Source organism: Hyaloscypha bicolor (genome assembly GCF_002865645.1).
Source record: "Hyaloscypha bicolor E unplaced genomic scaffold K444scaffold_61, whole genome shotgun sequence".
NCBI lineage: Eukaryota > Fungi > Ascomycota > Leotiomycetes > Helotiales > Hyaloscyphaceae > Hyaloscypha > Hyaloscypha bicolor.
In genome coordinates this window covers 780,368-794,132 of record NW_020194563.1, presented here as the reverse complement: position 1 = coordinate 794,132, position 13,765 = coordinate 780,368, and the positions used below count along the sequence as shown (strand labels likewise).

The following is a 13,765-nucleotide window of genomic DNA, read 5'->3' as shown; positions in this document are numbered from 1 at the left end:
TGTAAGAGGAAATTATCTTAAATATTTCCACAGACGATTACGGACCTTGATTTTGCCAGAAAATCAAAGAAGGCTACAATTAACAATCTAGATAATTGCTCGCAAAATTCTTGGAACTTTGTGATCAAAAGTGGCAGGGGCTGAACGGCCAGAAAATCAATGGAGCGCAAGCTTCCTTCCGGGCCGTGTCAAAAAGCACCCGATTGGAGTCTTCGTCTGTGCCCCCAGCCACACGGTTCTGACATGTGTCGCAGCTGCATGATCGTGAATAAAGTTCAACAAGGCGATGTGCAGGGTTCAGGCTTTACGAGTTAACGAGCCTCCCGACAGTAGTCTGTGCGCTCAGGGCATTTTACTAACAAATAAAATTTTCAAACAATCAAATCTTTAAAAATTAATTAATCAAATTATGCTTTAGTTACTTTACTTCTCTCACCCTAAATATTAAGTCGTGACTATTCCTTGCTATCTTATAACTTTTAAGTATTTAAGCAGACTTTAGTTTTCCAAGGCCTGTAAGCGAATTTGCAAAGCCTGAAAATGCCCGAAAACTGGCCTGAACGCACAGACTACTGCCCACCGGCTCGTAAGCGATCCTTATCGGACGCGTGCTCAGGGGCGCCGGATTCTCAGGGGCACCAACTTTAGCGTAGTGATGCTTATCCTCCTTGCTAGGTTAATGCCTTGATCATAATATCAAAATTGACCTAGAATAAAGAAGAATAATTCTAATTAGCCAATTCGTGATTGTTGCTTTTGCTGCCTTGATCCATGGACGATAACCCAATTAATTTTGCAGCAGGGGCTCTGCCCACCCACGCATCAGACGATGTTCGGAATAAGGAAGACTATTAGTCAGGCACCTCATCCTCCGTAAAGGTGCGCCCTCGGCTTGTATCATCGACGGTGTCACTTCCCGGTTGGACATTGTGCAATGAAGTGCCATTCTGATTGACTAGGATACCTCCAAAATGCCGTGGAATTGGTTCATTCTTCAAGATCAGGATAGCCGTGGCGGACTACTGTGTCTCGGAACTGTGGAGATCGGTGGGGGACAAACCGCGGGCTTGTCAAATCGAGATGTGCAGTGCCCATGCCAACGCGAAAGTCAGCAGCGAAGGACATGCGCAGGATTTTACGAAAGGTGATTCCCTCACGGAGGGCGAAAAGGGAACAACGGTGAAGGATCTTGGGCTTATCCGATTTCTCAGTTCGGAGACAGAAATTGAGACCTAGATAGCTGTTTATCCTTTCGTCCTCGTGATAAACGTCATGGAAGATTGCCTTGCTGTATATTATTGTTCACCATCCCATGTTTTGTGCTGAAATGAGGTTACTGTGAGGGCTTGGTACGCATGACCATCGCTGTGCATGTCGAGTCGAAAAAATAATCTCAGTCGCAATCTCTGCTCGTAAAAGGTGCGTGGAGATGCTCTTCGCCAAAAGATCCGCTGCCAGTGTGCCACAAATGTGGATTACAATCCACATCTAACTAAATTGACATGCCTCATAATTGATACGGACTATTTTGTTCTCTTTAATGAACCTAGTTTAGATGAGAAAAGCGTAGATCTACGCGCGGGCTTGGTGCTTGATTCGCTGCATCAGAGCACGACGATCTGAAGTCCACACAGCAACTTGACGGTATAGCTTCAACACCTCCCCCATTGTTTGTTTGGCTTTCGAGTTGAAAAGATAATCTCAGCCGCAAAGGGTGCGCTTCCCCATGTCCATATGTCTCATGAAATCACATTTAGAATAGGTTCTTTGCTGAAATATGAATGTTCCATTCTCCCTCTGAGCATTTTATTTGGCACGAACCAATCTTAAACTCCAACAACGACATACTGAAATAGATGAGAATGCCGTGGATCTATACTGCTGGCTTGGACAAAGGGTCAAAGAACAGCAGCCCTCTTGTTCACATTCCTTTTCTTGGGACTGGCGGATTTTCTTGGGACTGGCGGAAGTAGAGCTCTTGCTTTCGCAAGGTGTGACCTCGCGATGCTAAGCTTCGCTGGCCGCGTAAGACGGCAAAATCTGTAATTATGGCCATTAGGGGAGATCCGAAAAATTGGAAAGGCTGTATACATACTCTTGAGAATCGAAATATTTATGAAGCCGCAGCCAAATAGGACTACCATTTTCGGACTTGGAAGGTATTATTACTCTGAGACCTGACATTTCCGGAACGCTAGGTGTTGAGGCTCAGGTATCGACTGAAAGCTGCAAAGAATCAAGAGGAGCTTTGAATATGAGGATTCGAATATGAAGATCAACAGTTCTCTCACTGGAATTGTCACATACTTATATGCCATGGGAGGGGCACGGTGCGGCTCTCAGGGCATCCCTCCCTTCACCTGGGTAAGGCATAATGCGGAAGAGACCATTTCATTGGGAAATCGAGCATGAGAGCTGTGATTGTGGATGCAGGTAGGATGATTTGTGTGAGCAGGGGACGAAGCCTGCCGGCGTTATGCAGGATCCAGCCAGAAAGGGTTGGATGCCGGCGGAGTAGCCCGTACATCTGCATCTACCCACACTTACCCCCGCAAACGGACACTCCCCTACGAGCCCGTTGGCGAAACAAAGCCGCCATCCTGCCCATGCTCCAATAATAGTTCGTCAGAGGTCAACCGCGACACACGAACAGGATGACATATTGTTGGCTTCAGAATGCAACTCAGCAGGAAAGGATCTGAATGCCCCAGCAGCTCAGCCTACCTCACTGAGCATCCGCGCGGTTACTACCTACAGAGCTGCTTCAACCCTTGCTGCAGACCGAAGACGGGGCAGCGATGCATTCCTCGGCGAATTTAGGACTTTGGGCTCCAGGGTCTCGGCAGGGTTGCGACTGCGCCTATGCAGAGAAAACTTCCAGATGAAAGGCTCCATTGCGGGCGTGATTTTGACCTTGAATTCTGTTTGTAGGGGCTTGGAAATAACAAGAGCCGAGACTGAGAGTCTGAGATGACATCTCGCCTTATCCTCTATGTTTCCCGACAAGCTTTTAATGTTGTAAATCTCTTAACCAGATGCGCTGCACAAATCCATGTCCCCTCGGCAGTGGCGTGATGTGGGCGATATGCTCATTGGTGTTGAGGGGCGACCTGGCGTTTCTTTGTGCGCTGGCCGTTGCATCAGCCTCCCACCCACCGTTGAAACCAAGCTTCCCCGTGGTCAACTTCTCAGGCCTCATGCTAAGGCGAGAGAGAGAGAAACTGACTTACTTATGAAGACGTAGTGGATTTTTTTACGTGCGAGAGCAAGTACGAAACTCCTGCAGGGATGGGTGCCGAAGCGAATGTTGGAAGGGACGTTTGCGGCTCAATCGACTCGGTCCCTCGGGCAGACACCACGTGACGCGGCAACGAACTCGGGACGGCCTGCCGTGATGTGTCGGTTCGCCTAAGCAAACGCCCGCCCCCACGCGCGGGGGGCACGGTTTGAAGACCCGGGTTGGCTTGATGCGTGAATGTTGGCAAAAGTATTTGATCGGCATGCGCAAGGGCCCCTGGCCAACTGTGAATGTGACTGCAGACGAAGCCGGACGGATATTCCACCCTGCATTCGAGAGCGCCACCGAAGCACTGGACATCCATCGCCCCCCAAAATCGAAATCTCATCGAAACGAGCAAGAAATTCACTCGAACACCTGGACTACTAGAGAGCTTGATTTATTTGGAGTAACAGAGAGTCTTTCAACCCGTGATACGTCTTCATTCCGCAATTGCCGTATATTGCAAGCAAAAGAAAAAAAGATGGAGGTCCGCCATGCTTGCCAAATTCCCCATCTGCCTTCCGCACATCCTCACAAACACCGGGGGTTCCATCGGCAGCCGCGACACCTGCCACGTTCGACCTTCAATCTCCCAAAAGTAATGCTTCGTTCATCGACTTGGTACGCTCCGCATTTATGGCAGGACTTTGTATAAAAGCATATGGCGGTGGATAAACTCGGCAACACTCGCAGATATCAAAGACATATCGAAATAAACTGGGGAGGTACTCTTATGCAGCTCGCCTCGCCCATCTGCCCGTAAAACAAAGTCAAGCCAGGTACAACTGCCTTGTTCTGAAAATCGGAGTTCTGTCCCATGGCGCCAGTCAATTCGCGGGGAACAGCCTTGATGTGCGGAGTCCCGGGCAGCCAGCAAGCAATCTTACCCACAGCCCACTGCAGCATTCGCTCGACGGAAGTCCCACTGACTCGCGGGAAGACTGAGGCAGCAAATGAGACCCTCGAAGATGACAAGAACTGGGTCCGCAGCCTGAGGGGTGACTTCAGCACGAGAACGCCTCGATCCCTAGCCAAGGGGTGTATTGGACCCGACGCCGTTGCATTCATGCACTGATGATACACCGCGACAGTGCATACCCCAAGGTTATTGGCCTGTCGGGGGAGAATGTATTCAGCCTCGATGACTTCCCTCTCGCTTGACCGAGGCAAGCCCCTGTGGCGGTCTGAGACGACAACCTACAAGTGAGGCTCCATCCCCGCATTCCTCCATCTTTCACTTTATTCCGGTATTCATAACACCTCTACCAAAGACTCTGGCAGACCTCATCCATCCCGTATTGCGTCTTCGAATAGTCGATCGCGATATCGAACGCCAGGTTTCTTCACGAACCCCCGAGTTCATCCCAAGGTCGATATTGGTAAGGACGTCTCCTATTAGCAGTTAGCTCTCTTTCGCATATCTTCTCGCCCAAGGAGGGGACTTCCCATCGTACCCACTATCTTCCAGTCATCTATCAAAGCTGGTTAAAGCCGTTCAGACCCAAGTTCTCCCCCCGCTTCACAGCAGATTATACCAAGCAGCCCAGTGGTTGAAAAGGCCATATGTCATCATTGCCAACTGGCAAGACCTCTTTATACTTGATTATGTTGTTGCTCTTCGTTTGCCCTGTCTCGCAGTCTCGTCGCTGCCAATGACGTGAGGCAGGTGTTGAACAACATCAGGCCCTCATCGTCGGCAGGTCACGCGCTGCCCCCACGACCGGCCGCATTTATCGTGATGGTTGCCAGCTTATTATTGGCAGTGTATTCGCTGGATTGCCCCATTACCAAAATCGTATTGTTAATGGCGCTTGTCTTGGGATCAAGCGGCGATCGGCTATGGAGATGTTTCCATAATATCCTTGGTGAGTCCCCGCCTCGGCAATCAGCGGATCATTGAATTCTTCACGCGAAAGATTATCTCCTAAATTCTCGTCGTTCTTCACACCACAATGTACGCGGAGACATGGAATACTTGGAAAGACGAGGCTGTAGAGGGCAGACAGCCTAGTTGTCGAATATATCGTGCAGAAATACAAGGAAGGTTCGGTGCCAGCACCCCTTACCTATTCAGCATTTGCGACCCGTTAGATACACCGGAGCACCCCACCCAGAGCTGCAAGCTTTAAGTGAGTGATCCAGTGGGAAACTAAGGAGCTTCCAGGAGTCTCTACGGCAGTCGAAGCAGGAAAGAGTGGACGGCTTGACGAACCGGTTCGACACCACCAAAGTATAGGTTGGGCGCCAGGGCAGATAGACAAATCAGCCTAAATCGCCATCTCCATCCCACATCATATTCCTCTTATACCGTCCGGTAATCTCGAAAGTATTCGACCTTGCAAACGCTATCAACTCTACACGGCGAAGGGGCAATCAGCAGCAGATTGCGGACTTGCCCACTATATGAACCTTATCTGTATTTTGCAGAGCTAGCATCACTTCTTCAATACGATTTCACATCGAAACACTTCTTGATTATGGGTTTGGATTGGGGCGATGATGATGCTATACTAAAGGAGTTTGCAAGTTACAAGGTGCGTTGCAGGTTTCCGTGGTCTATGACTGTCGTGCCGACTCCTGTTTAGGATGTAGAGGTCGGCGATTACGAAATTATTACAGACTATGCCCAAGATGAGGAGAACGATGTCCCAGCACCAGATAGAACAGAAGGAGCTTGTGCTAAGGCAGGTAAGGTTGACGGTTGGGTTGAAATACCCAAGGACTCTCGCTATGGCGTCGGAGCGGGTGAAATAGGATGGTTTTTTGGGGAAGGATATATGTGCGGGAAAGTAGACATAAAATGGATTGTTAAAAAAGCGTAGATTGTGCTATATAAAATTCCAGCCCCTTTACCGCTTATCCTTAGGTTTCGGACGGGATTCGTAGATCCGCCGTAATGCTTCCCTGCCTCTTTTCCAACCAAAAAAAATCGTCATTTCTTGCTTCTGCTTTTCTATAGTTACGCATATGTTCGTCTGCGCACAACCTTCCCACTTCACATTGAAATGCCCTCCTGACAGCCAATGGTCAAGATAATCACAAAGAGTAGACCCCTGTATCTCGTAATCCGGCAGATTCTCAACCTCGTTTCCTTTGCCGTTCAGCCACATTCTTAGTCTAAGCGGTAACTGTTGCGTTAAATACACGTGGAAAGGCTGATTAGCAGGCAAGATCTTTATTGGCCCGTCATCTGCTTCGTTGGATCCCAGTAATGGATACCATTTGTTCATCTGTATCCGCATTACCGCAATGATCTCGTTAGTGGATGCAGCAAAGTTCACATCTAGAGGAAGTCAGTTCAAATACTATCAAGCAATGAGAATATATACCCTTGGATGTTGTCGGCTGCGCTTTATCTTGTGTTCTGTCCCCTGGACCGCAGTTTTCCAGAACTGTCTCCAAGTACTTATTTACGGCCCTTATGGGTTCTTTTTCCTCTTTCGGACGGCGCTTGATCCCGCTCTTTTCCTGAGAGGATGGATGTTTGGCTGACACTTGCGTGCTTGAAAATGGCGAATCACCATGGCCCTCCGTGAGTGGGTTCGAGGTCTCAGGTGAGAAGTAATCATTTGCGTGCAGAACTGGTGAAACATTAGCAATAAGTATGCCAGAGAGGCTGGATCCCACGAACTTGAAAAATTTGAGTGTGCGCGTGGGTTCAATTGGGATGATCCGACTTCATCAACCCGGCGGCGCTTTTTCAAATGTTGACCGTCCCCTCCCACCGTTGTGTCAGACCTTTCATCCACTTGCTCTGAGACCGGTGTATTAATCGATGCTGGCTCGTCCGGCCGGAGGTTATTTGCTGGTGGTGAATTGACATCGTTCTCGGTCAAAAGTCGTGAGGAGTTCGCAGAAGAGGTATTGGAAGGTCTCATTGACATCGGGGGTGGGGGATGGTGTGCGCCATCCCATCCTCCCTGACGCAACTGGCCAGATTCTCCTCCATCTTCCAGTGTTTTTGCGAGCGTTGTAGCCAAATCCAGGAGCCTCATCACGCATTGATGGACTGACTGCGCATCAAGTGTAGAGGGCATTGCAGACGAGGCATGGATCTGGGGAACCGGTTCTGGCACTGATGAAATTTTAGCAAATCGTAGACCGAAGAAGCAATACATACGAACCCGAAGATGTTTCTTCAATCCGCTGGCGCTTGGCCGCACGCAGCTCATCCGCTCCCTGATGTGCTGCTACTTGAGGTATATCTGGAGCGACAATCGATGCTGACTGACCGATCCCGTTCGGCAGAGCGTTATTTCCCGATGATGGATTAACATTGTCCTCTTTCGGGATTTGTGGGGGGTTCGCAGGAGGGGTATTCGAGGATTTGGTTGAAGATAAGGGATGGATTCTCTCAGTTGCGTTCGACGCTGGTAGCATGTCAGTAATAGGTACACCGGAGAAGCTATATCCTACCAACCTGAAGATACGCCTGTAGTATTCAACGATTTTGGGACGGATGGATCGTCCTCAGTCTGGCGGCACCCGATCCCGCGCACCTCTGCCTGTCCCGCCTGAAGCATGTAGTCAGACCCTCCTCCATCTCCCTGAGGTGTTAAGGTATTCGTTGGTTTCTTGTAAGTCCGCTCCAACTCAGCCGCCTTTCCGAGTTGTTCTCGGAACTCTTCCGTGAGCAATGCTCTTGCCTCCTCGAGATCTTTCTTGCACTTCTCTCGGATCTGTTGAGTTGCCTTGGTGACCTCCCTCGCGGCCGCGCTCTCGATACGTGCCGTGTCTTGCTCCAGCCGTTTGTTGAAAGCATATTTAATGTGTTCTGCCTCGAGCTCCTTCTGGGCGTGTTTTGCTATTGTCGGTAGGCGATAAAACACGGCATCCTTGTCAGTGCTCTTGCCACAGGCAGTAAGAAGATCTTCGCCAGGTGGTTGCTTGGCTTCGAATTGTGATGATAGGCATTGTATCAGAATGGTCCACAAGTAACCTGATGTTGCAGATACCTGGTTCCGGTCAAGGCGTGGTATTATAACCCAAAAAAGGACAAATCCAAGAGCAGAGACACGGTCGCGATATATATCCTCCTCCTTGACGGCAGTGCTTTCATAGCGAAAACGGAGGCCGGTTCGAATGTTGAAACGTGTGTCTTTCGAGAATGTTGTGGGATACTTGCCATCGATGCTTCTATAAATGAGACGGAGATTCTTGATGTCCTTAAAGAAAGGGGCTTCCTTGGAAATTTGCGTATCAGTAGACGTGATAAGACTGGCAACATTGAAGTGAGCAAGGTCCGGATCGGCCATAGGGTCGACGCGAAGATGACACGAAATTTGGAGTTGGAATTTCGCGATGCAATTTGGAGCTGGAATTTGGGGTTGGAATTTGGGACTGGAATTTAGCGATGCAATTTGGAGCTGGAATTTGGGGTTGAAATTTGGGGCTGGAATTTGGGGTTGGAATTTGGGGCTGGAATTTAGCTCCTTGGCTTCAGCTCCCTGCACCTAATCACATCCGAAGCACGGCTCCATGCAGTCCAGGATATCCCTACCAGAAAATCCCTGCCGACTTCCCATGGCCGAAAGGGTTGAAGGTAGCCAGTAAAATCCAAGATTTTCAACAAATGCCTCAGAGCGACTTTTTGGTTCGTTTAAATGCACGCCTTCCCCACCCCCCACGCACGGTTTTGAAGCCGCGGCTTCCGGCGGTGGAATGCTGGCAAGATTTGGTTGGCAAACGTGAAGTGTTACACACACTGTGATTTGGGCCACAGGTGCATACGGGGATCGCCACCTGTGACTTCGCGCTGTTAGGCTCCGTGCGCACTAGCGCCGGGACCATTCCTCCAAGCCCATCTCCGAGGTTGCATTTTCTCATTGGTGGGCTTTAACGGGGTTTATTCGAGGCCAGCCTAACTAGGGATGGAAAAAAATTACATAATTAGATTATATTTAATGGGCTTGCCATTATTATATGCATAATTTTATATGTAATTTATGATTTTTTTAATGCAAATGACAGGTCACATGGCATGGTGTCAGGACTAAAGTTATACTTTTTATTCTTCTTCCACAAGTATACACGTCTCGCACTGACGCTCCCCCCTCTTCCTCGTCACCTTCTCCTTTGCAGTCCTCCCACCTATTAAGAAGGTAACCTCGTCTGACCAGAGTACCTTTAGCCACTCCGTATGCCAGAATATATGTGCCATTGCCCAAAGATATTGCGCGTGAGGTAGGGCTTTTGGCAAGCGGTATACCGGAAATAGCCTCGTTGTTTGAGCCTCCGCTCCAAAGTTGGGACAGAGCATTTAAGCCCAAGCTCCGCATGAAGGACGTCGTACTTAAGGATTCGATGCTCCCACGATTCGGAGAGGTAATTGATAATTTCGTCGACCTTTGCGTCCGAGAGAAGGAAGGCAGGGCCGGTGCGATTTGGACGTCTTCCCTCAGGATAATCAAAGCTCAGAATGCGACGAACTGAGCTCTCGTTGAGGTGATATCGCTCCTGAATCATTAAAACTGGGACATGGCCAAACCAGTGTAATTGGCGTATCGCTTCCTTGTGTTTTGTAGGGATTTCATAGCCAGGAAGGTGCTGAAAATCAAGTGGTGGAGGAGTAGTAGTCATTTTGGTGGTAATTTAGGAAATTGGTGTGGGTGCGGGGTGAAGTGTGGCCTGAAAACAAGCCTGTACGCGCAGACTAGTGAGAGCGGGCTCGTAAGTATAGGCTTTGGGGCGCTAGAAATGCAGGCTCTCACTATAAGTTCAGTCTCGTTCGCTGCAGGCTCTGGCGCTGATTTCCAGATAACATCTCAGCCCTGTAGTGTACTCGCATTACTGCGTTCCTCTTGAGCCAGTCCATCAGATTCGTAAGAGAGATCTGTTTGACCATTAACGAGTACCAGACAAGTATAGCCTAACGAGCTCCTGTACGTTGGTAAATGCAGGCTGCCTTCGTAGCGATATTCAGGGGCTCGCTTATGGCTCCGAATTAGGCTTGTCCCAGCCAACACAACCGGCACGAGCCTCCTCCATTCAGTATTAGAAATGTGCGCCGAAAACGTTGCCCGATAACCGCTCCGAGTATTACGAAATTTTCAGCAGGGCGAATTATAGACCCAAGTTCAAGGAGCCAAAGCCCAAGAAGTAGGGTCCATGGTTGTTTTTTCGCGAATGATGCGGTTCAAACGCCACGAGATCAGCGATTTGCTATCTTTTTGATAATTTCTCTCTGAGCTAATGCAAGCTTAGTGGCAATGAATTGGTCCTTTCATGGGAATTTTTGGTGGTTGAGCCTGCATGCGAATTGATCGATAAAACTGAGATTATCAAAAATGGGCTCGACCGAAGACACATTGCACGTGGGTTACAGGGCCGTAGTCTTCATTTAGTAGAATATCTGGTCCCAGTATCAGCGTTCAAGAACCTCGCTTAGGCAAACTCAGCCCCTTTACAATGACCTCTCGCTAAACAAATTCAGGGGTAGATTGTTTAATCCCCAATTCCCTAATAACATAAAGACAAGCTTAGAATATCATTCACTGTCTTCTAGCTCTGTTGAAGAAACACCACTATATCTGAGCTTGAATCGACTCCCAGTTCATTTACGCCCGGCTGTTGGGACTATCACCAGCGAGGGTAAAGTTTTATGCACCTAGTTGTATCTTTCCGTGGCTTTCTGAGACAGTGATCACTCCCTGGGCTCTCTCTTCATTTCAATTATCTAGGCGCGTTCTCTGTTTCAATATCTCTAGGTACGCCCACTGTGGCTTTCTAGTGAGACGGCGATCGCTGCCTACGCCCTCCAGGTGAGACGGCGATTGCTCCCTACGCCCGTCCATTAATTTCAATTATCTGGGCACATCCCCTGGTGAGACCACCGTGGCTTTCTAGTAAAACGGAGTTTTGGAAGTGATCACTCCTTGAACCCCCTATGGCTTTTCATACTTATATACGCGGGTCTTCTGTAGCTTTTCAATATCTGTATGCCCTCTACATCTTTTTTTTCATCTCATCTTACTTTTGAGGATTGTAAATTGTTTTCGTACTTTGCTACTTTATCTACGTCATAATGTATCAGCTCTTCAAGCGATTTCAACAGTCCGCTAAGTCTCCTACGCCGGTCGTCGACCGCTCAGATGCAAAGCCAAAGGCTACACACGCACTAAAGAAAATCACAGTCCACAGCTCTCAATTCCCCGATACTACTCCCCAAGATGTGCAGGATTGCGAACCTGCCTTTTGCGGCGATGAAGCAAATAACCAATCCAATCCTGTCGAGGCTGCAGACAACCCAGCCATGGGTGCCGTAAACGGTCAAGCTGACCCTGATGAACGAAGACTCACAGGTAAGGAAAAGCGAGCTATGAAGGAGGTAAGATATCACAAATTTTAATTTAGAGACAAGTTCTAACATTTCTCTAGGAAAAGGTTCTCTCCCTACGACGCCAGCTTCAAAAGGTCTTCTTGCCTCGAGATCAAAACCTAAAAAAAGATAAGATGGAGAGGATGTCTGAAATCTTTCTCGAACTCGAAGGTTATGAAAACCTCGAGGTTGGCATTATTCGAGCAACAAAGATCCGTGAGGTTTTTAAACGTATTTTAAAGCTGGAACGCATCCCCAGCGAAGAAGTATTCCGATTCAAGCCTCGATCTCAAACTCTCCTCAGAAACTTGAATAAACTTGTCAGAAAGAGAAAGCTGGAGACTGCCCAAAGGTCGAAACAAGTAGCGATGCCGAAAGATGGGAAGGTGGGAAACTTTAAAAAAGTTGCCGGTTAGTGATATCCACTCGTTGCTTGCTTTAGACTATATCTAACGGTAAATGTTTAGGTAGTTGGCCATCCAAGCACCTCCGTATATGGACAAAAGATGAGTTGGATCAATTCGAGACTACACAATCCAAAAACCCGTGCCAGGAAAATAAGTCTATGCTTTATGAATGTCCACATGCTTTCGAGTGCAGCAACCAAGCTATCACTCGTCCCAAGGACATACCTCTTCATAAAGTCAAAAAAAACGACGGTCGCGGGTACGGAGTTGAAACTAGCTGTGATATCACCAAAGACCAAGCTATTATCGAAGTCACAGGCGGGATTGTCTTTGAGTGGAAGGTGAGTCCCTGCCTCCTAAATTAACGTTTTGCTAATAGCCATAGAACGAATATACCATGGGCCTCAAGGGGAAGAAAGTCTATATTAATACTAAGGGACAATTGGTAGGCGGGATAAACCATTCTTGTGATCCAAATTGTCGTGTAGAACAGTGGGTTGTAGCTGGGTACGCCCGTCTAATGGTTTTCGCGGAGGGGGATATCTCTGCAACGGAAGAGCTTACAATCGATTACCACACGGTTATGCCCAAGAACACACCCGCAAAAGGCAGAGACGACAAGGACGGCAATATAGTAGATTGTTTGTGCGGTTCGGAAATTTGTCGCAAGCCGAAATTCAAGCGGCACCCAGAACCCAACCGCCAAATAAAACCAAAGCGCTACGCAAAACCTTCACCTAATGGGTCAGATCCCCGGGTACAAAGCGTTCAGTCACCTATGCAACCATCTCCCGAACACAATTCTGCACACGAAACTGCTAGCCCAGGAATAGCTGGTGGCGTCGAGCAAAGAATCAGCACCGACAACGAAGGCACCGATAACGAGCGTAAGACCTGGTGCATTTGTTCGGGAGAATATGATGGTGCATTGATGATAGAGTGTAGCCAAGTGGATTGCAAATACAAGTGGCTCCATGCCCGCTGTGTAGGGCGTACTACCGAACCAAGAAGGGAGAAGTGGTACTGCCCTAGTTGCACTGTACGATGCGATCATTCAGACGAGGATACTGATAATGATTGAGTAAAAGGAGAGTGTGAGATGTTGAGTGAGGGATGTTAGCCAAGGCCAATTTTCAGAAATCTTACATCTAAGGAGGAATTAGTCAGTGGAGGGCGGCCTGCAAGGCTCAGGAGTTCTTGTTTTGATTTGCTTTTCTTTAGCTTTTTTTATCCAATCTATCTCATTGAGGACCGTGATTTTGAAATAGTTTTCGTTTATACTGTTAATATCATTTGATAATCAGATGGTCTAGTACCAGACGAAATTATGATAAACCCTGTATTTATAACACATATTCAAACCAACATTAATTGGATTTCTTGAGAAGTGAGTAGTAATTTGAAGAAAACATGACCTGTATTGACGTAGAGCAAATGATCTCCGCTATCTGGGATTTCAAAGCTCTAGCTGCAATCAAATCCATACGCGCGATGTTCAACTGTACACTTTTAATCAACCTCCTCATCGACGGTGCGTCACGCATTGGAGAGTTTCTACCCAAGGACTCTCTAGCACACGACCAGCAAAAGTTCCTCCAGTGGCAGCATCTCGAATTCTTCGCGTTACCCGACGAAGGAAGCGACGCCATGACGATCTTCATCATCGTGACTTGCAAATGGCTCAAGAATCAAAGTCACAATATCCATGGATTCAAAAAGTTCACGATCTTTCCGCTGTCACCAAACTTCGCTTTTCAAGAC

At 48.1% G+C, this 13,765-nt stretch overlaps 4 protein-coding genes across 4 annotated transcripts; 1 reads left to right on the top strand and 3 right to left on the bottom strand.

Moving 5' to 3' along the window:
* Nucleotides 1-5,860: 5,860 nt before the first annotated feature.
* On the bottom strand, nucleotides 5,861-7,618 carry K444DRAFT_399438 (uncharacterized protein). The gene is made up of 4 exons (XM_024872510.1): nucleotides 7,401-7,618; nucleotides 6,912-7,355; nucleotides 6,610-6,861; nucleotides 5,861-6,563 (listed from the first exon to the last, which is right to left on the bottom strand). Exons 1-4 carry the CDS (start codon nucleotides 7,450-7,452, stop codon nucleotides 6,130-6,132), a joined length of 1,182 nt encoding a protein of 393 aa, XP_024737140.1. The 5' UTR covers nucleotides 7,453-7,618; the 3' UTR covers nucleotides 5,861-6,129.
* K444DRAFT_399427 (uncharacterized protein) lies at nucleotides 7,501-8,781 on the bottom strand. The gene is made up of 2 exons (XM_024872509.1): nucleotides 7,697-8,781; nucleotides 7,501-7,650 (listed from the first exon to the last, which is right to left on the bottom strand). Exons 1-2 carry the CDS (start codon nucleotides 8,533-8,535, stop codon nucleotides 7,635-7,637), a joined length of 855 nt encoding a protein of 284 aa, XP_024737139.1. The 5' UTR covers nucleotides 8,536-8,781; the 3' UTR covers nucleotides 7,501-7,634.
* A 523-nt stretch (nucleotides 8,782-9,304) lies between these two features.
* K444DRAFT_399398 (uncharacterized protein) lies at nucleotides 9,305-10,085 on the bottom strand. The gene has a single exon (XM_024872508.1). The coding sequence runs from the start codon at nucleotides 9,857-9,859 to the stop codon at nucleotides 9,407-9,409; it is 453 nt and encodes a 150-aa protein (XP_024737138.1). The 5' UTR covers nucleotides 9,860-10,085; the 3' UTR covers nucleotides 9,305-9,406.
* A 2,352-nt stretch (nucleotides 10,086-12,437) lies between these two features.
* K444DRAFT_512245 (SET domain-containing protein) lies at nucleotides 12,438-12,671 on the top strand (the record flags this gene model as incomplete). The annotated part of the gene is made up of 1 exon (XM_024873486.1): nucleotides 12,438-12,671. A coding segment is annotated over one exon (234 nt), but the record flags the coding sequence as incomplete, so codon positions are not given.
* Nucleotides 12,672-13,765: the final 1,094 nt, after the last annotated feature.

Coding starts and splice junctions, on each gene's coding strand:
- K444DRAFT_399438 (XM_024872510.1), bottom strand. CDS start 7,452: ATGAGCTGCGTGCGGCCAAGCGCCAGCGGATTGAAGAAACATCTTCGG. Junction 7,356..7,400: donor GAAGAAACATCTTCGGGTTC/GTATGTATTGCT, acceptor AAATTTCATCAG/TGCCAGAACCGGTTCCCCAG. Junction 6,564..6,609: donor GCAGCCGACAACATCCAAGG/GTATATATTCTC, acceptor GACTTCCTCTAG/ATGTGAACTTTGCTGCATCC.
- K444DRAFT_399427 (XM_024872509.1), bottom strand. CDS start 8,535: ATGGCCGATCCGGACCTTGCTCACTTCAATGTTGCCAGTCTTATCACG.
- K444DRAFT_399398 (XM_024872508.1), bottom strand. CDS start 9,859: ATGACTACTACTCCTCCACCACTTGATTTTCAGCACCTTCCTGGCTAT.